General features: G+C 51.5%; 1 protein-coding gene across 3 annotated transcripts in view; it reads left to right on the top strand.

The window, feature by feature from the left end:
* MYLK (myosin light chain kinase) overlaps positions 1–23,708 on the top strand; it is a 163,867-nt gene that overhangs the window by 58,702 nt on the left and 81,457 nt on the right. For 2 of the 3 annotated variants that reach the window (XM_010592906.3, XM_023551699.2), the window contains exons 13-16: positions 1,675–1,746; positions 2,203–3,689; positions 11,189–11,305; positions 22,485–22,571. In XM_010592906.3, the coding sequence (XP_010591208.3) occupies positions 1,675–1,746; positions 2,203–3,689; positions 11,189–11,305; positions 22,485–22,571 (1,763 nt within the window). Of the gene's footprint in view, positions 1–1,674; positions 1,747–2,202; positions 3,690–11,188; positions 11,306–11,627; positions 11,748–22,484; positions 22,572–23,708 lie in introns of those variants that run through there. The other variant, XM_010592907.3, reaches the window with a different exon arrangement.

The following is a 23,708-nucleotide window of genomic DNA, read 5'->3' as shown; positions in this document are numbered from 1 at the left end:
GCGCCTGGTGGATTCGAAACTGCTGACACTTTGGTTAGCAGCGATAACACTTAACCACTATGCCACCAGGGTTTCCACATAACATAAAAAACCAAAACCAAACCCGGTGCTGTGGAGTCGATTCTGACTCATACACGTGGACATGCATAAATACACACATATCCCAGAATAGATTTGTATTGATGAGCACTGCGTGATGGGGTGGGAAGGTCACAGGACTTGATCTGGGTGGACCTGGATCCTAACCCTTTCCCCCCACTGCTTAGCCCCGAGTAGTAATTGCTGAGGCAAATTACTTAACCTTTATAAGCCTCGTTTTTCTCATATGGAGTTGACCCCTATCTCACAGAGTCATCATAAAATCAAATGAGATGGGCCATGTAAGGACTCTGGACTCCCAGCCTCTGGGAGTGAGCGTGATCCCTGGTGTTTGTAGACCCTGACTGTCCCAGCACTGCCTCCCAAAATCACCTGAACTTCCTTCCTCCCTTCTCTTCAGAATGGGCATCACTATGCTCTATACCTCCGTGGGGATGTCAGGAGGAGCAAGAAAGATAAAATGTGTGAAAGCTGGAGGGTGCCATGAAACAATGCAGTTGTTATTATCTTGAAGAGTCCTCTGGCTCCCAGACACCTCCATGCCACCACCACCACCACCATCCCCAACCGGGTCTGGCCAGAGCTCAGACGCACCACCAGGTGGCAGCCTGGTGGGACTGGAGGGATGATCTGCTACAAATTCACCACCCCTGTACCCAAAAAAAAAAATTTTTTTTTTGGTACCCAAATGGGAAACCCTGGTGGCGTAGTGATTAAGTGCTACGGCTGCTAACCAAAGGGTCGGCAGTTCGAATCCGCCAGGCGCTCCTCGGAAACTCTATGGGGCAGTTCTACTCTGTCCTATAGGGTCGACTATGAGTCGGAATCGACTCGACAGCACAGGGTTTGGTTTGGTACTCAAACTTGGTACAGCCCCCTCCCCCGAGCAGGGGGGACCTCAGCTGCGTGCACCTCACGGGGGTGGGTTTCACAGACCTGAAGAATCCAGGGCCTTCCCTACCTGAAAGAAGAAAATGGGTCACCTGTGTCAGAAGACACTTGTTAGGTTTTTAATACAGAAAGCTCTGATCTAAGGGCATCCACAGATGGAGAGGGTGGGAGTAGGGGGGGTTCATTTCATAAGCAGGAGAAGGGAAAGTGGCAGGAGAAGGAAGTGGCCACCTCCGTGTTAAGGGAACATGAAGTCCGAGTCAAGGTGCTCAACAGGCAGACGAGAGCATCCCTGCCCGGCCTGTGCGCACCACCACAGTTGCCGCAGGTTTCACCTTTGTTTTTATCCTTTTATTGTCAGTCAGTGTCCTTACAGAAAAGAGAATGCAACATGCCTACTTCCGATACCTATCTTAGCTGTTATCTAAAAGATTCTTCTTTCTTTTCATTTTAACCAAGAGTTAAGAAAACAAAGGGTGACCAAAGGGTAAGAACGTTCGATCCTAAATCTAAGTCTGGGGTAGAAGTGTTGGGGTCACAACAGAGCCTGTGAGCCCCATCTTCTCTGGTGGCCCACCAGCCTGAGCTGAGTCCACGCTGGCCTTGCCCCCCTCGCAGCCCTAGCTAAGCAGCCCCTTTACCCAGAGAGCTTCTTGATCGTCTTTGATCCTTTGAATTCTTCAGAAACCGGGTTGGCGAATGCACTTGCCAGGTGTCGCTGATGCTGCAGACCAGCCCTGCCGGAGCCCCTTCACGGTGAGTACCCCGGGAGCTGCCCGTGAAGCCTACTCCACTGCCCGCTCACCCACTCGCCCATCCACCTTTCTCTGACCACGCTGCCTCCTCCTGGCCCCTGCAAGCCCAGCCTCGAAGCCTCAGATTGTTTCTATCCTCCAGCCAGAGGCTGCCAGAGCCAAGAGGGAGAGATTGGAAGGCGAATGAGGGAGGGAGCAAGGGAGGGGGGTGAATTTTTTTTTTTTGTACACACCCTTATAAGGCTACTGAAGTCATTACCGATGTAATAACCGAACTAAGCAAGCGAGCTGCTCTCACCAATGTTCCCTTCTATAAACACAGCCTGGCCAGCCCCCACCCCCTTCCCCCCCTCCTCTCTACCCTCCCACCCTCAGGGATTTGCTCTCCCCTGACGTTTCTGTCTTACCCAGCCCCTTTTCCTCTTGCTACTTTCCTTTTTCCCTTCACTGGTTGCAGGGGGAGGGAGCCTGCCGGCTGTGAGGGCCTCTGTGGTGGACGAGTTGGTGCTGATGGTGGTGGTGGTGACCGCTATGGGACCCTGAGGCCCGACTGGCCAGCGAGAGGGCAGGGTTGGCCAGAGGAGGAAGACGGTGAGGACGTGAGGGGGGTGCTGAAGAGGCGCGTGGAGACACGGCAGCACACCGAGGAGGCAATTCGCCAGCAGGAGGTGGAGCAGCTGGACTTCCGTGACCTCCTGGGGAAGAAGGTGAGTACCAGGACCCTGTCAGAAAACGACCTGAAGGAGACCCCGGCTGAGCAGATGGATTTCCGCGCCAACCTGCAGCGGCAAGTGAAGCCAAAGACTGTGTCTGAGGAAGAGAGGAAGGTGCATAGCCCCCAGCAGGTGGACTTCCGCTCGGTCCTGGCCAAGAAGGGGACATCCAAGACCCCAGTGCCTGAGAACGTGCCACCTCCCAAACCTACCACCCCAGATTTCCGTTCGGTGCTGGGCAGCAAGAAGAAATTACCAGCAGAGAATGGTAGCAGCGGTGCTGAAGCCTTGAACGCCAAGGGAGTGGAGAGCCCTAAGCCAGTAGGCAGTGCACATTCAGAGTCCCTAAAACCCACGGGCAATGCCAAGCCAGCTGAGACCCTGAAACCCTTGGGCAATGCCAAGCCAGCCGAGACCCTGAAACCCTTGGGCAATGCCAAGCCAGCCGAGACCCTTAAACCTTTTGGCAACATCAAGCCAGCTGAGACCCTGAGACCTGTTGGCAATGCCAAGCCAGCCGAGACCCTGAGACCTATTGGCAACGCCAAGCCAGCCGAGGCCCTGAGATCTGTTGGCAATGCCAAGCCAGCCGAGGCCCTGAGACCTGTTGGCAATGGCAAGCCAACTGAGGCCCTGAAACCCCTGGGCAATGCCAAGCCAGCCGAGACCACAAAACCCCTGGGCAACGCCAAGCCAGCCGAGACCACAAAACCCCTGGGCAACGCCAAGCCAGCTGAGATCCCAAAACCCTTGGGCAATGCCAAGCCAGCTGAGATCCCAAAACCCCTGGGCAATGCCAAGCCAGCTGAGATCCCGAAACCCCTGGGCAATGCCAAGCCTGCTGAGACCCCAAAACTCCTGGGCAATGCTAAGCCAGCTGAGACCCCAAAACCCCTAGGTAATGCCAAGCCAGCTGAGACACTGAAGCCCCTGGGCAACACCAAGCCAGCTGAGGCCCCAATACCAGCTGGAAAAGAAGAACTCAAGAAGGAGGTTAAGAATGATGTGAACTTCAGGAAAGGGCATGCAGGAACCCCAGATAATGAAAAAAGATCAGAAAGCCAAGGGATAGCCCCAGCCTTCAAGGAGAAGCTACAAGATGTCCGTGTGGCAGAGGGCAAAAAGTTGCTACTCCAGTGCCTGGTGTCCTCTGACCCCCCAGCCACCATCACCTGGACGCTGAATGGAAAGACGCTGAAGACCACCAGATTCATCATCCTCTCTCAAGAAGGTAAATGAGGGCAGGGGGCGGGGGGCAGGGACTCATGGTGGCTCGGTCTTGTTGGTGGCTGCTCCTAGCCCAACTTCTCTTCTCCCCTGACCCCTTACCCAGAGGATAGGTCCACCCAGCCCAGAGCCTTAGGCATATGCCCCAGTACAGGAGTGTGAGGGGCAGGAGTCTGGTCCTGGTGGCACATGTCCAGGTCTTGGCATCTGTCTGGCAGAGCCATCTCCTGTCCCCTCCCCATCTGTGGCTCCTCAAAGTAGCCCTGGGCCTGAACTATTGCTGACAGCTCTGCCATGGACAACTCTGCTTGCAGGCTTGGAGAATGGAGGGCACTGAGGCCAGAGCCAACTATGGGCTGTGAGCGAAGAGCTGCGTAACAGCAGCATTTTAGGTTTGGGGAAGGGTGAATTGTGATGGGATGGCATGGGAGTGTGACTTGGGACCAACAGCAATTTAAGTCTTGAAAACATTGTGGGTTTGGCGAGACCTGAAAGGGAAGCCAGAAACCCCAAACAGCCCCCACGACACTCACTCAAGCGGACAGAGCAGCTCGCTTCCTAATTTGGATGAGACTTTTGTTTGCTGGTATTTCACATTCTTAGGTGGTGGGAAGGGGGGGGCACTAGATCCTGCCGTCTGTGGCCTTTTGGGGTCTGGAGTTCTCAGATGGGCCAGTATATACCTGGAGAAGGGGCGTGGTTGAAAGGGGTATTTTCCCTGGACCCTCAATTTGGTTTGAAGTGTTTTGGTAAATCCCAGGCCTGAGGGGTGCGCCCAGGCCAGCAGACATCCAACACCCCACTCTGGTGGCCAGCATGGGGATAGATCACCAGAGCTAGAATAGAGTCCTGCCTGAGCTTGAAGGTGATGCTGGTGATTCTGGACAGCATCTGGGTACAAAGAAGCTCCCCAGAAAGTGGCATTTTTTTTTCCCTTGGTGGGCAGAGGGTGGCCACTACAGAACAGGAGTGGGCAGGTCCTAGTCAAATCCAAACCAGCTGAGACTTCAGAACCCCTCATTGCCCCCTGTTGACACTCTCCTTCCCCCTCTGTGACTGCACCCTCCACACCCTCCCTCGCCCCTTGAGTCCTTCCTTCCTCTTAAATCCTGAAATGAAGCCTTTGAAGACAACAGTACCCCTCTCAGCTCACAGTGAAGTTTCTCTCTTCAGTCTGCACCACAGACAGCAAACCTGCAACAGCTGAGCCTCTCAATCTAAATGCTGTAGGAGTGAAGGGGAAATTGGCCAGAAAAGAGAAAAAAAATTTTTTTTTTTTTTTTGGCTAATGTGTTGGCATAGTAACTTATTCATGGGATGTCCCCAGATTGGCCGGCTCCTCTAGAAGTCACTGCATCCATCCCACTGCCTCTGTTAGCTCAGCTTCTCTGAGGTCCACACACAGGTGGGCACAGGGGATTACCATGGTGGGGTGAGATGTCCAGGGAAGTGGATGTCACAGCCTGCTCTGTCGCTCCTTGAGGGGCTCTTCCAGTTGGAAAGCCCTTGGTAAACCTGATCTGAAACTTTGTCAGGAAAGCATTTCCCAAGTTACCCCACGGTGATCTTCCCGGACAGGATGGAAGGTGGGTACCGCCACCCTTGGAACACATGCAGTCCCGTAGGCCTTCACAAGGTGAAGTCCATGGTGGCACCCAGCCAGGGAGACAGCTGAAGGGCAGTGCCCAAAGCTGAGCAGCTGCTCTGGGGCCTGCATGGGGTTTAAACCCAGAGGCACTCAACTAAGCTGTGTAAGGCAGAGCCCAGCCTGGTCTCAAAAGCACACCTGAGCTAACTCAGACCTGGCTGCTAGGGCCCAGAGTGCCATGAGCGTGTTTTGTCTCCTGTTCCCTGAGTGCTAAAGGGCACAGAGACCCCAGCTATTCTAGCATCACCTCCTGTGAAAACCATCTCAAAGAGACAGCTTGGGTCCAAAGCAGGGGAAGAAGAAATGATTAAAAGAAACGCCATCACGAGAAGTAGAGAATGGGAGGGGGATCGGAGGGGATTCATGAGACAGCCCCAAATCATACTTTACAAAGATATTCTAAATTATTTTTAAATCTCATTTTAAAAATAAGACTAGTTTGCATTTTATTGAACACTGTGCCAGACACTGTCCTAGGCATCTTACCTTCCTCATTCATTTAGTCCTTACAACAACTACCATAATGCCCATTTAACAGAGAAGTTAAGTACTGCGCTCAAAGTTGTGCAGCCCATAGGCAGCAGAGCTGGGACTCGAATACAGGCAGAGTTCCTGAGCCTAGACCACTTTGCCCTAATGCATCTTAGCTCATCCTTGTTGGTATGTCAGAAGACCGGTGGCAGCTGAGCAACCTTTCATGATAAGTTCCTAAAGAGCATTGTCTATCAAAGGCAAATGCTGATGGCTACTTACTCCTCAACATTGTTAACAGTTGTCAAAAGATTGGAAGACTCGTGGTGCCCCTGCCTCACTGAGTGTCTGGTATTTTCAGTATAATGGAGGACACAGACCTTGAACTGGGCCTATTTGTTCTTCCACGCTACAGAAGAGTGCCTTGCCTCAAAATACCAGCCCGACCTTCTATCTGTCGTCTTCTCTATCACATCACTACTCAAAGCCTTCACACACGAACCCCAGGAGAAAGCCTACCATTAGGCCTTATCAGTTACCACTTCAGCAGGTTCCAATGCAGGGTGTAGGGCATTCTGAGAGGTGAGAGTGAGCTTCTCTCCACAGACGTGGAAAGAGGAGACACATGCTCACAGTTGGTAAAACCATACAAGCCAAGTGCCAGTAAGAGGTGTCAGGACTTTCTTCCGCAAGTAGAAGAGAAGGCTGAGTGCTGGGGCCATGGAGGAAGGCTGGTGGTGAAAGAGCCAGGCCTTGATCTGAACTTGAAGGCAGGTCAGCGACTTAGACCAGCAGGGAAGTAGGAGGGCATGGGCTTTCCAGGTAGGGGACCAGCAGTACCAAAGCTGGGCCTGCTCATGGCATGTTCTGGGACAGAGGAACAGGCCAGCTGAGCTTGAAGGGAAGGCATGTGCCTGAGTTTATCCTATATCATGCTCAGGAACTCAATTCTGAAGACGGTAGAGAGCCACGTACACAAAACTGAGTTGTAGGGTTTTGACTGACTCCATGTCTAAGAGATCAGTAAGGAAGCTACTGAAGAGGTCGAGGAGAAAGGCCCGGACTTACAGCGTAGCTTTGAACACAGAGAAAAAGTAACCGGTTCAAGAAGCAAGGATAGAATTATCCTTGGAAGGAGGTAGGGTAGGGAAAGAAGAGGAAGGAGTAGAAGACCGCTGAATGTCAACCAGCATCTGGGTGACTGGGGCCACAGTGATGCCATTGGTGGAAATAAGGAAGCTGGTAGTTTGAGTTGGTTTATAGGGGAAGATGAAGTACTCCATCCAGCACTCTCCTCGTCCCCACCCGAGGCTCTGGACGGACTGTCTCAGTGACTTGGAACCCTTCTTGCTCCACTGAGCCCTGTGCTGTCACCTCTTCTAAGGTCAAGATTCATTCCTCCAGAGAAACTCACGTACTCTCCTTCCTCCACATCAACGTGTACGTCTCTGTGGGTACCTCCCGCTAGTAGAGTCTCTGTATATAGGTTTCTAGGGCACTTAGCTGATGTCTGTAGCTTGAGTAGGGCTTGTAGTCTGCAGGGTCCCCAAAACACAGTGACATCCATCTGACTGAGCAACAAGGAGAGCCAGAGAGAGGTGACTGCCATTGACTGGCATTGCCTGTTAGTTCTTGGAGGGCCAGACGGACATGTGGAGGCGTCCATCCTCTTCCTGCATCTTCACCTACCTGCAAGGCAGATGGTGCTCCGTGCGCCACAGGCTGGCTCTGCCCTGGCCTCTGGGGACGGGCACCTGGTCTGCACAGACCTGCCATGTGAGTATTTCAGGCTCCTCGACCTTGGCTGGGCGGTGGGACGCATTTGCTACTTGAGCCAAGGAGAGCTCCATTGCGCTAGAATTCTGTATTCTGAAAGGAACTTTGATCTTTATGCTTCATTTCCTGTTTCGAAGCCAGGCTCCTCTCCATGACAAAACATGTCTCACAGTCTAATAATGAGGATCTGTTGTTGCTGTTCTCGTCAACTGATGATTCATTTTTAATTGCCTTCAGTGTGGAATCTTGTGAAGGACTTTCCAAAACCTGTGTAAGGTCGTCCTCCAAAACACAAAGCTTTATGTACTTACACTCTGTCAGACGCTCTTCTAGCCTCTGTAGGTGTAGATATAATCCACTTGAAGAACTGGTGAGCTAGAAATTCTTTCTCTTTTTGGAAGCTGTATTTTCTTTTCCAACAGTGGGTTGTATTCGATTACGTGTTCATGACCTTTCCTTGCATAGCTTCTACCAGATCACCTGCTACAGAAATGGGTCGTTGTCAGTCTCAGAATAGCAAATATTTATTTTACTTCGACTACATTCCAGGCTCAGGAAAAACATTCATTCGTAACAGACATGGTCACTGCCCCCAGAGAGCGAGTGGGGGAGACAGTATATATTGCAGCACTTTCCTGGTGAGAAGTGCTTTGGTAAAGAGCCACTCAGGGCGACTTGGGAGCACAGAAGAAGGCCAACTAGGGCTGGGGGTTTTGAGGGGACACAAAAGGCACTGTCCCTGAGGAGGTGACCTGGAGATGAGCCACACTGTTGGTCTGGGTCTGCCAGGTGGACCCGGTCAGGAAGCTCTGCCGACTGAGGGCAGCCTTGGAGCAGAGCCTCCAGGGGTTCCAGCCGCCACCTCCCACCGCCTCATCCTCTTCATCCCCTCTCCCCACACACTCAGGAAAGGAGGAAGATAGGGGAGACTTCAGACCCTGGAGCACCTATTGCATGGCCCTGAGGGGCCCTTACAGGCAAGGTTCTAGCTGAGCCATTCATTGGGTTCCGGCTTCTATTGTGGCCTCTCCCATCCCCCAGCACCTCCCTCTCAAAATTCCCCACCAAGCTGAGGCGTCTTAAAAAAAAAAAAAAAAAAATGCTGGGAAACGTTTTTTCTTCTGGAGGTCAGGAATGAGCTATCCCACAGGAAATGCCAGATTCTTCATCTGGGGTAGCTGAGCCTCTAAGCCGGACTGGGGGCCCCTCCTCCAGCCCACGCATGTGGCCGGGGTCCTGGCTTTGGGCGGCTTGGAAAAGCTGCCTGCTCTGGTGCTGGCCCCTAGACTGGAGTGGGGGTGGGGAGGTGCTGTGGTCCCAGTGATCCACTTCTAGTCGTCTCATTGCTCTTACTGCAGTTTTTGTTGCTTTGGTTTAAGGCTAAAGGCAGCTGGGGGACTGAAACTGGAAGAAGCGAAGGATTTGGACAGGATGTTTGTTGGGAGTGGAGTATCTGCTCCCACAGTCGTGGCCCCAGACTGAGGAAGAGGTGCAAGGAGGGGTCAGTTTCCTCCAAGTCTTGAGTTTGGGGCACAGAAATCATCTCACCATCCAGCTGCCTTCTCAGATGGATGGAAATTTTTTCTGTAGGAGATAGTACTCCTCCCTCCCTTTCCTCTGCCTGAGTTCTTACTCAGAGAGAAACTGCATACAAATCTAACCTGAACCCTTTCTGATCCAGGGTCTGCATAAATGCTGTCTCCTCACCACCCTGGGAGAGACCCTGACCCACTGCCCACTCCCGCAGGGGAATGCAGTGACGCCTTCTCCGAGGAGTAGGGCCTTTTGGTGTGGAATCGGCTCGACGGCGCGGGGTTTTTGGGTTTATTGTTGAGGATATACATGTCAAAACAGACACCAATTCAACGGTTTCTATGTGTACAAGTCAGTGACATTGATTACATTCTTCCAGTCGTGCAATCATTCTTGCCCTCCTTTTCTGAGTTGTTCCTCCCTCATTAACATAAAGTTATGTTATGTTATAACTGCTATATACCAAGCTGCCTATCTAACCTTTCGAGTTGCTGTTGTCAATTTGATCCCGTATAGGTAGACCTTTAAAAGAACACAATGCCCAAGGAGCAGCGTCTTATATAAGATAGTAAGGAGTGTTGGAGCAGGGAGAGGGGGCCGATCAGGCCCCAGGTGGTTTGTAGGACTAAGGTTTCCCTGTTTAAAACATTACCCAGGTGCCAGAGAGTAAAAGGAACTATTAGACTTTTACTTTTTCTGTCACCTTAGGCTCTCTGGCAGAGTTAGTAGCACCCTTCTTCTTCTGCATAGTTCATGTGTTTGTCGGTTAAGTCTGTGATCTCTCTGGGGGAGGAGGGGTGGTCGTGAGTGTGCGCTTTTTGAGATCAGAAGGCCTTTGGGGAATGGGCCCGTCAGCCTTTCTTCTGGCCACACTGCCCCCACATGTATGCCTGTGAAGCACCCAGCTCTGCCACCCAGTGCTACTGGCTCACGTGAAGGGGTTGGGGGTGGACTGACTGCAGCCGGTGGCTCCAGGAGCAGGATGCACGTGGTTCCGGCTCTCTGGAGATCCCCTCCTTGTAGTGTTATGGGCTGCTGCCCTGACAATAGGGGCAGCTTTGGGCAGGACGCCAGGTGTTAGCTTATTTGTATATCTGAAAGCAGGAATAAGGACACTGCTGACCTCCTGCCTGACCCAGCAGGCCGTATGCTCAGCTGGACTCTCCTCAGACCCTGACAGCAACCCCCTGAGGGGGCTCCAGAGGAGAAGTAGCCAGTCCTCGGATGAGGAGAAGAGATGGGCAAGGAGCAGGCACAGGTTCCTATGCCTGCCCCGCCTGACTCCTCTTCCCTAAGCCAGGCCAGAACAGGTGTGCTGGTGGCCAGGGCAGATCCAGGCAGGAGTCCATGGGGAAAGAAGGCCACCCCCAGCCCTCTAGAGGTGCTTAGGAGACCCACAGTAAGGGGAGGCAGCCCCTAGGTGCCCCAGCCCAGTGTCCCTCCTTACCATGACTTTTCAGCTCAGACACCATTCCTGAAAACCCAGCCCTGGGCTCCCAGGTTGCATGTCACCTTCTCCTCCCAACACATCTTCCCATAGGCCAGTGCCCCTGCTGAACAAGGGTTCCTTTCCTCCCCCATCTACCTCTTTGCTCAAAACCCCTGTTTGCAAGAAGCATTCCCAGAGTCATTGCTGTAAGCTGGGCAGAGTTGTCTCACCTGCTGCTGTTTCCAACACAGGTCTGTAAACCTGTGCCTGGCTCTGTATGTCTCTTTGTGACTCCCAGTGTGGCTCCTGTGTCCATCTGTCCCTTCATTGTGTCAGATGCTCTACAAAGGCAGAGGCTATTTCTCTCCCTTCTTCTGTCCCTTTCCATTATGGCCCCATAAGAAGACTTTCTGGAGGGGAGGGCATCACGAGGGAGGATATTTAGGGATCAGTTACTTTGGATGTGGGCCATCAGCAGAAAGTGTCCTGGCTTTGCGGGGGAGAGTGGCTTATTCTCACGGGGCCTCAGTCTCTGGGGCTCCCAGAAGCTGCCGTGTGAGTACCACTCACTTGCCATGCTCCATTGCCAGGGCAGGTGTTGGGTACCCATGCCTGAGCCACTCAACAGTTCTTTCTTCCTCCACAGGCTCACTCTGCTCCGTCTCCATTGAGAAGGCCCTGCCCGAGGACAGAGGCTTGTACAAGTGTGTAGCCAAGAACAGTGCCGGCCAGGCTGAGTGTTCCTGCCAAGTCATCGTGGACGGTAGGTCAAGCTGACCCATCACCACCACACGTACATGGGGCCCCTCCCCTGCCCACCATGCCTAATGGAACTGTACCCAAGACCACTACCCCTACCCAAGGCATTTATTTTATGGGTGTCAAACTGTCTTTGACAAAAATGAGACACGAAGGAAGCGGGGTGCCCTGCTTGATCATCCCACGTGACTTCTTCCTGCCCCCTTCCTGCAGGAGGAGGGGCTGGTCACTTTATCACGCCCCATCCAGTCCTGACCCCTGCATACAGAGCCTTGTCGAGCAGGGAAGCCAAGGCATGGGGCAGGAGATGAAAAGACACACCCACAGGAAAATGACTAAAAAGTATGTTACAAGCTGCACCAAGCAAGTCTCGGTGCTGGCAGGACAAAGCCAGTCCTGAGAGGAGAGAGAAGAGTGGGCCCTTGTGGGGAGACTTCCTCAAGAAGGTGAGCTGGGGCTGAGGCTCGGAGTAGAGGAAGTAGGGCCTGTGCCAATAGGAAAAGTAATGATAATTCATCAGAGGGAGGGCAAGAGACATGGGTGAAGGGGCAGGTCACCAGGTCTGAGTGGAGTCTCCGGCTTGGGATCAAGCTGTGTGGAACAAGTAGTGTGTTTGTGATTCTTCCTTCTCTCTTCCACGTGGAGTTTGGAATTATAGGCTTGGAAATAGAGGGGCTCTTGTGGTGATTTGGACTAACAGCCTCATTTTACAAAGAGGAAACATTGCTGCCCATTTAGGGCTGAGCCAGGGCAAGCCCCCATCTCAGGACTCACAGTCCAGGGCCCTTTTTATTTTTGTACTTGTCTGGAACTGTCTAAAAAGGTAGTTTGGGGAAAACAATTTATTGCCTTTGAAATGCCTGGCTAATAACCATTAGTGACATGTTAAAAACTAGCATCCAAATAAGGCATCTCTAAGACCAGCTCTGTGGTTCTTCTGACTACTGGACATGATCGCTTGGGTCCTAAAATTCTAACCGGTTTCACTGCCATTCCAAGAGATATAGAGCCTTTGTCCCCATTCTGAATTTTCTAATCCGATTTCCTGACTACGAAACTGAGATCACAAAACTGAGATCTGCAATACATAGTGAATGAAAGGAAAGAAGTCTTTGGAAAAAAAAAAACAAAACGCAGTGGCAGTGCAAACTAAATGGTTATTAGCCAACAGGGAAGCTGAAGTTGTCTAATACTGTGCGTCTCCCTGGAGAGCTGTGTGAATGTGTTTGCCACAGGGGCTCTGAGTCTCAGGGAGTAGATTTGACGGGTCAAAGTTTGCAGTCAGTTCAGAGGGGAACCTGAGACGCAAGTTTTGAGGCTGTGGGTGAGAGGCTGCTGATTACTCCTGTGTCCCAGTCGCTCCTTACCTGGGCCGTCACTTCCCCGCCCCACACACTCCCACTTACCTCTGTGAAGTCCTACTTGTTTCTACACTGGAGCTGCTGTTAAAAAAAAAAAAAAAACCTGTGTGGGAACTTGACCGAGTAAGCCTATATCTACAGTCCCTCCACTCTTTTGGGAACCATACTGACTCCAAATACAACCTATCAGGACACCCAGCCTGCTAATAAGGTTATCTGCTTTGGAACCCTCAGCCTTTTTGAGTCCTATTTACACCGCTGGCGTAAGGCAGGAGAGCAATTCATTTTCCTTATCAGCAAAATTTCAGCACCTTTTTGAGAAACAGCAAATGGTTTGTTTTTAGAAAACAAACTTTGTTTTCAAAATGAAATTTTCTTTTCCCCTACAGAAGACATTTGGGGATTCTTTTCTTTTTTACATTCTGCTGAATTTATTCTGCAACTTAAGGGGCTTTGTTTGCCCAGATGGTCTTCTTCTGATTGATTCCCTTGCTCTCTCAACTAATCTTAATGACCTTCATTATTTAGCTCGGGTTCCTTCCAAAAGGCCTCTACAGGGTTTGGCCTCAGGCTGCAAATTGGGAGCTGGGTCTTGGAAGAAGAGCTAGAAAAGTGATGAAGGGAAACCAGCTGAGATAACAGGACCAACTCTCAGTTTAACTAGGTTTTAGGTTGTTTTGTTTATTCCAGGGAAAAAAGGGGCAGCCCCTCCACTCCCACTCTTCTCTGTTGCTGTTCCTGGAGATTTATTAGTGTCCTGCATGGCATGTGGGCTTCTTGCCACATTTAGCTTTATTTCTCCATCAAGAGCTACCTCCAGGCAAATAACAAAGAACTATAGTCTTGTTAACTGCTCCCCTGCCTTCCTTCACACCTTTTTACCTCCTGTGTGACACTGGGCTGTGTGCGTTTCCTGTCCTCTTGGTTCTACCGCTCCCCAAGGCAACAAGACTGAGCTTGGAGATCCCAGGGGGTCTGTGTACCCTTTGACATGACAGGCGAAATTTTTGTGTATGTGTTTTAGAACATTTTTCTGAAGAGAGGGTCCACAGTTTTTAATCAAGTTCTTAGAAGGATTCATGAATCAAAATACATTGAAGAACTTCTTGCCCCAAGGAGTAGCCATTATTAAATTTTCAAGCCTAGTTATTGTGTGGGGTCTTACAAATCTCTCTCCATCTGTAGCTGCCTGCCTGACCCCTGAATAGGACTGGTCCTGCACCCCTACCCCGCAAGGAAAAGTCAGGTCCCTCTCCACTAGGGGTGGGGATGACAGCTAATGCTGGTTTCTGGCTGGCTTCCCACTGCTCCGGACAGTCACTTGCTATCAGCCTGTGTCAACCACCACTAAGACTGTCCATCTGCAGCCAACATACCGATATATAGGAATGCACCATGTAACGTCCATTTGGGCAACGTCCAAACACGTATACCTCTGTGGTTCTGTAAGTTGTTTTTGTTTTTAGGGGAAGCAGTCCTCCTTTTCTTTATTATTTCCCACTAATGGTTTTAAAGACCCCAAACTCCCAAAGCAATGGGACTCCAAGCTGTATCCCAATCCCTCCAGTGCCTCAGTTCACTCCCAGCACAGGGCAGCCCCTGGCACAGCTCCTCTGCTCTTGCTCGGGTGCTGGACAGGCCCAGGATGCTCGCGGGCTCCCGGCTATGGGCTGCAGCGGCTTCACATGATCAGAGAAGTGACTACACCAATAGGGCAGGGACAGCCAGGGCTGCCACTGCCAGCTGCACTCCTGGCACATTCACATGCTCCCCGTGTGGTCCCTGAGGCGACCTCTCTGCAGCCCCTCATGTGCCCCACCCCCTGCACCAGGACATGTATAAAGTCCTAATTTGTCTGCTAATGCAGACCCTGCCCAGCCCGTAGCCACACACCTAGCAAGGCCGGCTTTCTGTATCCAGTGGAGCTCAGCAGGCAGGCGGCAGTGGGGCTGCCAGCTGGGCCACTCCTGCTGGTCGGGTGGACAGAACAGCGGGCAGGGCTGGGCACATAACCCGAGACTGCCTGTGTATACTGTGGTGTTCGTACAACATCCAAGTCGCATGTCTTATGTTAAGTGACCCATGACTGCACTTCAGGACCCCATTACCCACACTATTGTTTCCCCCCAATAAAGATAAAGGGAGGTAACCTTTATAATGCTGCACCTCTGGCTAGTTTAATCATGCTCTTTGGGTCATTTCCTAAGAAGGAAAGGGTACTTTTGTGCACGTTCTTGACTATGGTCACACCAGTCTTCCTTCCAAGCTCAGCAGAAGGCAAATGTCAGCTTGTACCATGCAAAAGGGAATCAAAGCCTAGAGTGGATAAGGACTGGCCAGAAGACTCACCCAGGAGGGGAAAAAAGGACCTTTGGTGCCTGCTGTGGCCAGAGACCCTTGTGCATTTTGTATTTTCATTTATGCAAGAGCTGGGCAGAGTATCTCTCTTCATGAGAAAACCAAGGCTTAGTAAGGGTCAATAGCCTTTTCAGGTCAGACAGACAGTAAGTAGTAGGTCCAGTGTTTGAGCCCAAATGTCTTTGATTCCAAGGCCCACAGCGTTCCCACCCCCTGCACAGAGCATTGCTTTGTGGATTACCATGGCAGGATGTGAACCCAGGTGAATCTGGTTCTGAAGCCTGTACCCTTCCCACAACCTGGCACGGCCTCCCTGTGAATTAAGATGGCAGTGCCTGCTCTCTAAGAGTTCCAGGTCACCCTTTGTAGCAGCCCTCCCTGCTGGGAAGTCCTTCTGCGCACCTGGCCTTAGTGACCCATTTCCTCTCATCCAGACCCCGGGGAAGAGGGAGGAGCCCAAGCACTACTTAGACCAAAATTCCAAAATAGGAGTCAGAAGAGACCTTAGCCCCCTCAGTGGCTCATCTAGCCCTTCCCAACACATGCCTCACTTCCCCAGCCTCTGTGGCCCACGGTACCTGGCCGCAGCTCAAATACTGCCAGCTACCAATGGGGTCAGGGACTCCATGACCGTGGAGGGTGGTGTATGTTTGTGGTAGGAGGTGACGTTCCAGAGGGCACCCATTCTAATATTTGTTTATTCATTCAACAAGTATTTTAGCACTCACCCTATGTCAGGCACTGCTCTAGGGCTAGAGTTAAAAGCAGGGAACAAGTTCCTACTTTCAGAGACTTTCCATTCTAGCGTGGGAGAGGCAGTAATGTGGATGAGCAGATACGTGGTATGATCCCGGGTAATGTCACTTGCCATGAAGAAGGTAAAGCAGAGGAATGGGGGAGGGAGGTTCTGTATTTGGAGAGAGTGGTTGCTGTAGGCCTCTCTGAGGAATGACATTTGAACAGACCTGAAGGAGGTGAAGGAAGGAGCCCCAGGAATGAGGGGGAAGATGTAGCAGCAAGAGCAGACCACTGAGCTGTGAGGAGGCCAGGTGGTGAGAGCCGTGAGCAAGGGGCAGACTGGTGAGCCATGAGGTTGAAGAGGACCAGGGGCCAGATTTTATTCCAGGTGTGAGGGAACAGCTCTGCAGGATTAGCAGCTGATCCACATTTTTAAAGGACCACAGTGTGGTGACTAGTCCAAGGATGGGTAAAAGGGAGGGCAGGGGAACAGTGTGGAGGTTGCTGTGACAGCCCAAGCAAGAGACAGTGGCGGCTTAGACTTGGTGGAGTGGTGGAAGAGATGGGAAATGATCAGTTTCCTAATATACTTTGATGATAGAGCTGATAGGATTTGCTGATGAATTGGGCAAGGAGAGAGAAAGGCAAAAGTGACTTTGGTTTTCGTGGTGAGTGCAGATCAATGGTGGAACCACTTACTGAAATCAGAATGCAGGTGATGGGGGAGGAATCAAGGGTTTGTGCGTGTGAAATTTAAGATGCCCGTTAGACACCGCAGTGGGCATGTCACACAGGCAGATATGTAGAGTTGAGGAGAGAGGTCAGGGCTGGAGGAGGATATGGGGAGCCATCTGCATTATAGAAACCATTTATTGCACTGGGATTGAAGGAAGTCCCTCATGTGGATGGCGACAGGAAGAGAGAGGGAGGCATTCCAACCCTGAGAGGCAGGGCAGGACAGGACTCTGTGAGGGGGGCTGAGAAGGAATGAAAGAAATCCAGAAGAGAGAGGTGTCCCAGAAGTCAAACGATGAGAATTTCAAGAAGAAATGACCGTGATCAATGTGTCAAATGCTTCTGCTTAACAGAGATGCCTCTGAGCATTGGCCATTGGGCTTGGCAACATGGAGGGCGTTGGTGACCTTAACAAGAGAGTTTAAGGGGAGAGATAGTAATAAGACCTGACTCAAGGCGTACGGAGACTGAGTGCTTTGCTCAAGTTCACCCAGCTAATAACTAGCTGGGTGGTGATTCAAAACCAAGCCTTGGCTCCTCACCATTGTGGTCCACTGTCACAGTGGCCATTGGCAGATCTGATTGTCACTGAGCTGACTTCAACCCACTCTTCCTTTGTTGGCCTCACTCAGTCTTGCAATATCCATAAGTCTGCTCACACTTTCACATTTGTTCTTTACCTCGTTACAGGCAGCCAATGGGTATTAGCTGAACTAAATAAAATTGCATTTTCGTAGGTCATAAACACTTGAATATTAGCGACTGCATGTGGGTGAACCTACTACAAGCATCTAAAGCACTTAGTATAGTGCCAGGCAGGTGGTAACTACCCATTAGACTTCAGCCGTTCTTTTCTGTCTCATCCGCTCCTCCTTTTCTATTGAGAAGCGTTATTCTTGTTTTCCTAGTGAGGAAAGTTCGTTCTCTGAAAAGCTCAGGAACTTACCCAGGGACTCAAAGGCACTATATAGCAGAGCCAGAAAGGAGCTGGAGTTTCTGACTTGAAAACTCTCTCTGTTATGCTAGCAAGTGAGCAAGAAGGAATGGGCTGCCCTCTCCACCCTGCCTCCACATGGGCCCCTGGAAGCCCAGGCCCCTCCTGGCAGCCTCCCAAGACCTCCTTCTCCTGGCCCAGGGTCAGAGCCCAGGAAACCAACCTCTTGGGGGTGACAGGAAAAAAGTGCTGCCCTGGAGGTTGGAGTTCAGAGCTAGCCCAGGAGTGGAAGGGGTGAGGTGATGTCCATATAAGGATACGTTTTCCCTCTCTATGTAGAGGTCCCCCACTTCCCCATACCTCTGTCTTCCTACCCCATACTTCTTTGGGGGCACAGCCAGGCCAGCAAAGGACTCAAACCCTGGGGCCCAGATCTAGAAACGGAGTTCAATTTCATCACAAAATGATTAAAATAGACAGAAAATACAAGCTGCTTTTAAACTTTATTACTATTATTTTTATCCCCCAGGCAGCTGTGTGAGCACAAAGCTGGTTTTGATTAAGCACATGGTCCTTCCAGCCCACTCCTTGCTGCGGTTCTCATGGAGGTCCAGGCGCTCAGCCTCCCTGGCTGGGCCCCAGGGTGCCTGCATAGCCCTTGGCGCCACACTTCAGGTGGGGTGGGGCTGCAGAGGGACAAGGGACTCTGAGTCTGGGAGGTGCTGATTTGAAAGGGAAACTTGAACCTTTCCTCCTGGCCAGATGGGAAGATAAGGTGCACAGGAACTTGTCAAAGCAAGGCTCCAAGTACTTTGTAGGGTCCTGCATTTACAAGGCCAGTGCCCCAGAGGCGAGGGTGGATACAGAGACCAGAAACAGGCTGCTCAGGGCTTTATTGGAGGTGCAGAATTTTAAAGCAGATTCGGAAGGGGGCGAGGGAATGTGATTACCAGGAGGAATGAATGAATAGGTAAATGAGCATTTTTCTGGCTCCAGAGCATTCCCTCCTGTGTACCTCATTCCATAAGGAGGAGAAAATGCATGCCGTTTCCTTTGTACAGATATGGAAAGAGAGACACAGGGCAGCTTAAGTTATTTGCCCAAGACCCCAAGATTGCTGATGACAAAGCCAAAACTAGAATCCTCCTCTCTCAATCCCTACTCTGAGGGTGTTTGGAAGCAAAGCTGAACACAACGCCAGGAGGAGAGAAGGAATCTCTCACTCCTTGCTCCCTCTCTTTCAAGAACTCAGGGAAACGGGGCCTCTTATTCTTTGCAGGTGCCTCAATTTACCCATCAGTAAAACAACACTGATCCTCCTTTTCCTCCTTCCTCTCATGCTCTAGAACTCACCAGGAGAAAGGTAGCAAAGAGAGTGTTGAAGCTAAGGAATGTAGAACTAGCTATATCGTCTACTGTTGTGTGCCATCAAGCCGATTCTGACTCATAGCGACCCCATGTGACAGAGTGAAACTGCTCCATAGGGTTTTCTAGGCTGTAATCTTTACAGGAGCAGAGCACCAGGTTTTGTCTCCCACAGATCCTCTGGTGGGTTCGAACCTCTGACCTTTTGGTTATTAACCACTGCACCAGCATGGCTACTATATCCCCTAGTATCATCCCGTAAAAAGAAGAAAACACAAGCAAAAGCTCTAGGCACACCTCTCTTTATATTGTCAGAAGTGTTAATCTTGAAGGAAGGGAAGAAGGGAGGTCTCAGGACAAGGGAACCTATAGACTCACACTGTGTCTCTGGTTTACAGCACCACAGTGTGCCCCGAAATATCACCACCACCTCAACACACACACACAGAGCTTGAGAGAGACTAGTTTTCAAACCCTGGTGGCAGATTAGAATCATCTATGGAGCTCCTGGAAAATACGGATGCCCGGACCCCACCCCAGACCACTTAAGCCAGGATCTGCAGGGGTGAGGTACCTAGGTACAGGTGCTTCTAATGTACAGTTAAAGTTGAGAACCATCAAATGTCCTGAGGCCTTGCTACAGCTAAGGATGCCATTATCCCTGGAGAATACCTGCTTCTCCTTCCATGTCCACACTGGGAATCGGGTGCTCTGGGGCGTGGGCAGCCCCCTGAGGAGTGGGACACAAGCCTGACAGTGTCAGCTACAGATGGTGGAACCCCTGAGTCACCATCTGAGGCTGCTTTGCTCTTAAGGAAGGCGACAGGAGAATGATAACATGTAGTGGGGAGTGGGGGCTAGGGCCGGGTATCAAGTGCTGCTCGAAAAGGTCTCTTCCAGCTTTGTCCCTCCACTCGGTCCCCTGTCACTCACTGCTAGGAAGTTCTACTTAACGCCAACACTTAGTCATTCGTACAGCTACAAGTGTTTGGCTTTTGGAGGTTTTTGCTAGGAGATTGCCTCCACAGCCCTGGAGCTTCTTAACAAGATGCCTGGTCTGCCTCTGAGCAGCTGCCGAGCCTGGACAGTGCCCACACAGGGCCTCCATCCCTGGGTAACCTGGCAGTGGGCTGGCATGAGGGTGGGAAAGAAACCTGACTGGTATTTAGAACCAGTTGCTGTTGATTGATTCTGACTCATGGTGCCCCCATGTGTGTCGCAGTAGAACTGTGCTCCATAGCGTTTCCAAAGTAGCTGATTTTTCACAAGTAAATCACCAGGCCTTTCTTCCAAGGTACCTGTAGGTAGACTTGAACCCCCAACCTTGCAATTAGCAGCTGAGGGTGTTAACCTTTGTACTAGTTGCACCAGGTGTGACTGCTATTTAGGCCTCAGAAATGATGGTGTGTAGAGGAATTTACATGGGCAGGTCTACTTTCTGGAGAAGTAAAGAGACCTAGATACCCTGTATAACCCAACCTACTGCCACCAAGTTGGTTCTGACTCATAGCAACCCTGTAGGACTGAGTAGAACTGCCCCATAGGGTTTCCAAGGCTCTAAATCTTTACAGAAGCAGACTGTCTTAGTCATCTAGTGCTGCTATTACAGAAACGCCACAAGTGGATGGCTTTAACAAAGACAGTTTATTCTCACACCCCGATAGGCTTGAAGTCAGAAGTCAGGGCACTGGCTCCAGGGGAAAGCTTTCTCTGTTGGCTCTGGAGGAAGGTCCTTGGATGCATCAATCTTCCCTTGGTCTGAGAGCATCTCAGTGCAGAAACCTCAGGTCCAAAGGACATGCTCTGCTCCCAGCACTGCTTTCTTTGTGGTATGAGGCCCCCCCACTCTCTGCTAGCTCCCCTTACTTTTTATCTCTTGAGGGATAAAAGGTGGTACAGGCCACACCCCGGGGAAACTCCCTTTACCTTGGCTCAGGGGTGTGACCTGGTAAGGGTGTTAAAATCCTACCCTAGTCCTCTTTAACATATAATCACAATCACAAAATGGAGGACAACCACAAAATACTGGAATCATGGCCTAACCAAGTTCATACACACATTTTTGGGGGACATAATTCAATCCATGACACTGCCCCATCTTTCTTCCACAGAGTGGCTGGTGGGTTCAAACCACCAACCTTTGTTTGAGCCCTTAACCAATAGAAGAAGAAACGCATCCAGCTGGGTGTTCTGAGAGCCTGTATGCCAGGGATGGGCACGTCCCCAGCCCTGCTCTTCTGTTTCCTATGCCCACCCCTCCCCAAAGCCCCAGGAGCCCCATCCAGGAGAGAGGGGGCAGGAGTCTGTGTCACAGACCAACTTGCCCATCCTGGAGGCAGGGACAGTGAGATGGCCCTTCCTCCCCATCCCCAGCCAGGCCACAGGAATGCAGCCTCAGCTGGAAAGTCCCACCCCCTCCTTCTTCCCACTGAGCTTCCTCTCTTCTTGAAGCAGGAAAAGGACAGGATGGACAGGAAAGAGGCTCTGAGGGGGAGGCTCCCTCCAGCACTGTTCCCGAAGACTGTTGGGGTGTGGGGGAGAGGAAGGGCAGCAAAAATGCTGGGGCATAGTGATAGCAGTACAGCCAGCTCTGCTTATCCCAGGCCCTGGCTGGTTTCCCCACCACTTCCTCAAGTCCAGTCTCCTCAGGGCTGAGAGAGGGTCTTCCACCAGCCCCAGCCCAGAGTGATGTTTCCCGACTGCTCCGATATGGGAGGGTTTCTCTGGCATTGTCCACCCTTCTTTCCATTAACCCCGAAAATGGAATATGGAGTACAGGCCTAAGGAGCTGTGTGCTTGCCTTCTCAGCATTTTCTTTTCTGCCCAGAATGCTGCTGATGCAGGGTTTCATTGGGTCTGCTTTGAGGAGGAATCCCTGGGTGGTGCAAACAGTTAACATGCTTGGCTGCTAAATGAAAGGTTGGAGGTTCGAGTCCACCCAGAGGCACCTCGGAAGAAAGGCCCGGTGATCTATTTCTGAAAAATCAGCCATTGAAAACCCTATGGAGCACAGTTCTACTGTGACACACCTAGCGTCACTAGGAGTCAGAATCAACTCAACAGTGACAGGTTACTGGTAGCAGAAGTCTCCAAGATGGGTGCAGGGCTCACACGTGGAGTAGGGGGAGGGCATGCCAGCTACTCACTTGTTATTGTGTCTGATCTGGAGTCAGTGGCCATCTGTAGAATGAAGTCTGAGGAACCAGAGGCTGCAAGCCCCACCCCAGACTGTGAGCCCACATGCAGGGATATGGCCCCTCTTCCTCTGTATGGAAGGCCTCTCTGTACAGAGCCAGCTTCTGAAAATCTAGAACATTTAGCCTGAGTCAAGACCCAGTGAAGGAAAAAGATAGGAAGAAGTGAGCAGAGGGGAGACAACTCTCTCCCAGCCCTGCCAGTTACACCAAGTGATGTTAGTTCTGAGAGCGTGAGCCTGCCACCGAGGACGGCCTAGGATGGCCTGTCCATTCATCTTGCCACGGTCACTGTGCTCTCATAAGCTGCTTTAGAAGGCCCGGTGGAGCCAATGTGCCCTTGGTGCTCTGCGGGAGTGGGTGCTGTGGCCTCAGGCTCCGTTCTGCTCCGTGGTCATGGGAAGGAGGAAGGGGTGTATAGTTTTGACTGAGATACCTCCTCTGCCCATTTCCTAGGGCAGCTGTGACTGATACTTGTTTTTACTTGTTTTGTTCTAGATGCTCCCACCAGTGAGAATGCCAAGGCCCCGGAAATGAAATCCCGTAGACCTAAGAGCTCTCTTTCCACCGTGCTAGGAACAGAGAGTAAGTTACCTTTCAACTTTACTGGGCAAAAACAGGGGCTAGAGAACCCCAGGGCTGAGGGGTGGGTCAGAGGCTCCTACTTCCTGGTCACCCACTCTCACCTCAGCTCCCCTAAGTCTGGCTCCTGCCCCACTGCCCCAGAGTGCCTAGTGAACTCCTGGCAACTCAGCTGGTGGCCTTTTCTCAGACCCGCCTCCTTCTCTCCCTATCCTCTCTATAGCTTGGGTTGGGTTGCATATCTCTCCTCTGTCTCCTCCTACCCATGTCCACCCTCAGCCTCAGTCACCCCTTTTCACTTCTCACCAGTCCTCTATCAGAGCTTCTTCTAGTCTCCCCAGTTGAATCCATCCATCAGCTGTTATTATTAGGTGCTGTGGAGCCGATTCCAACTCATAGCCACCCCACGTGACAGAGTAGAACTGCCCCATAGGGTTTCCGAGGCTGTAGTCTTCACAGACTGCCAGGTCTTTCTGCCACGGACCTGTTGTGTGGGTTCGAACTGCCAACCTTTCAGTTAGCAGCCAAGCACTTAACCATTGAGCCCCAAGGGCTCCTTATCAGACCTTCCATTACACCATTAGGGCCCCTTATTAAGGTGCCCTGGCGGTGCAGTGGTTAACAGCTCGGCTGTTAACCAAAAGGTTGAATCGTTCAGTGGCTCCCTGGAAACCTTATGGGGCAGTTCTACTCTGTCAAATCCCATACAGAGTCCCCCCCGGTCCCCATCAAGCCTCTGTACATGTACTGCCAGCGACATGTGCCACATATGTGCACACATGTTCCCGTGTGTGACCTGGCCTCAGTTTCTCTTTCTGAGCTCTGGCCCCCAACTCCTGTACTTCTGTTGTGTACTCAAGCCATTCTGGGTGCCTCGCTGCCCCAACCACTGCCTGACGTTCCTTCCCTCGTGCCTCTGCTCTAGTGCCTCTCCCCTGGAACACCTTCCCCTTGCCTTCACCTGGTGAGTCCCACTGAAAAACTGTCTCATCCCTGCGCTCGGTCTCTGTTTCCTCCTGTGGCCCCCTAAAGCACTTAGCACCTGCTTCTGCCATGGGCTATCTTCTTCCAGTGTTAGGGTTATGGGTCTGTGTCTCATCCTCCCTCCTGATCTCCTAAGTTCCCATAGCGCCTCCCCCC

Source organism: Loxodonta africana, chromosome 1 (assembly GCF_030014295.1).
Source record: "Loxodonta africana isolate mLoxAfr1 chromosome 1, mLoxAfr1.hap2, whole genome shotgun sequence".
Lineage (NCBI taxonomy): Eukaryota > Metazoa > Chordata > Mammalia > Proboscidea > Elephantidae > Loxodonta > Loxodonta africana.
Note: the sequence above shows the minus strand (reverse complement) of the source record. Positions and strands in the feature narration are given on the sequence as shown.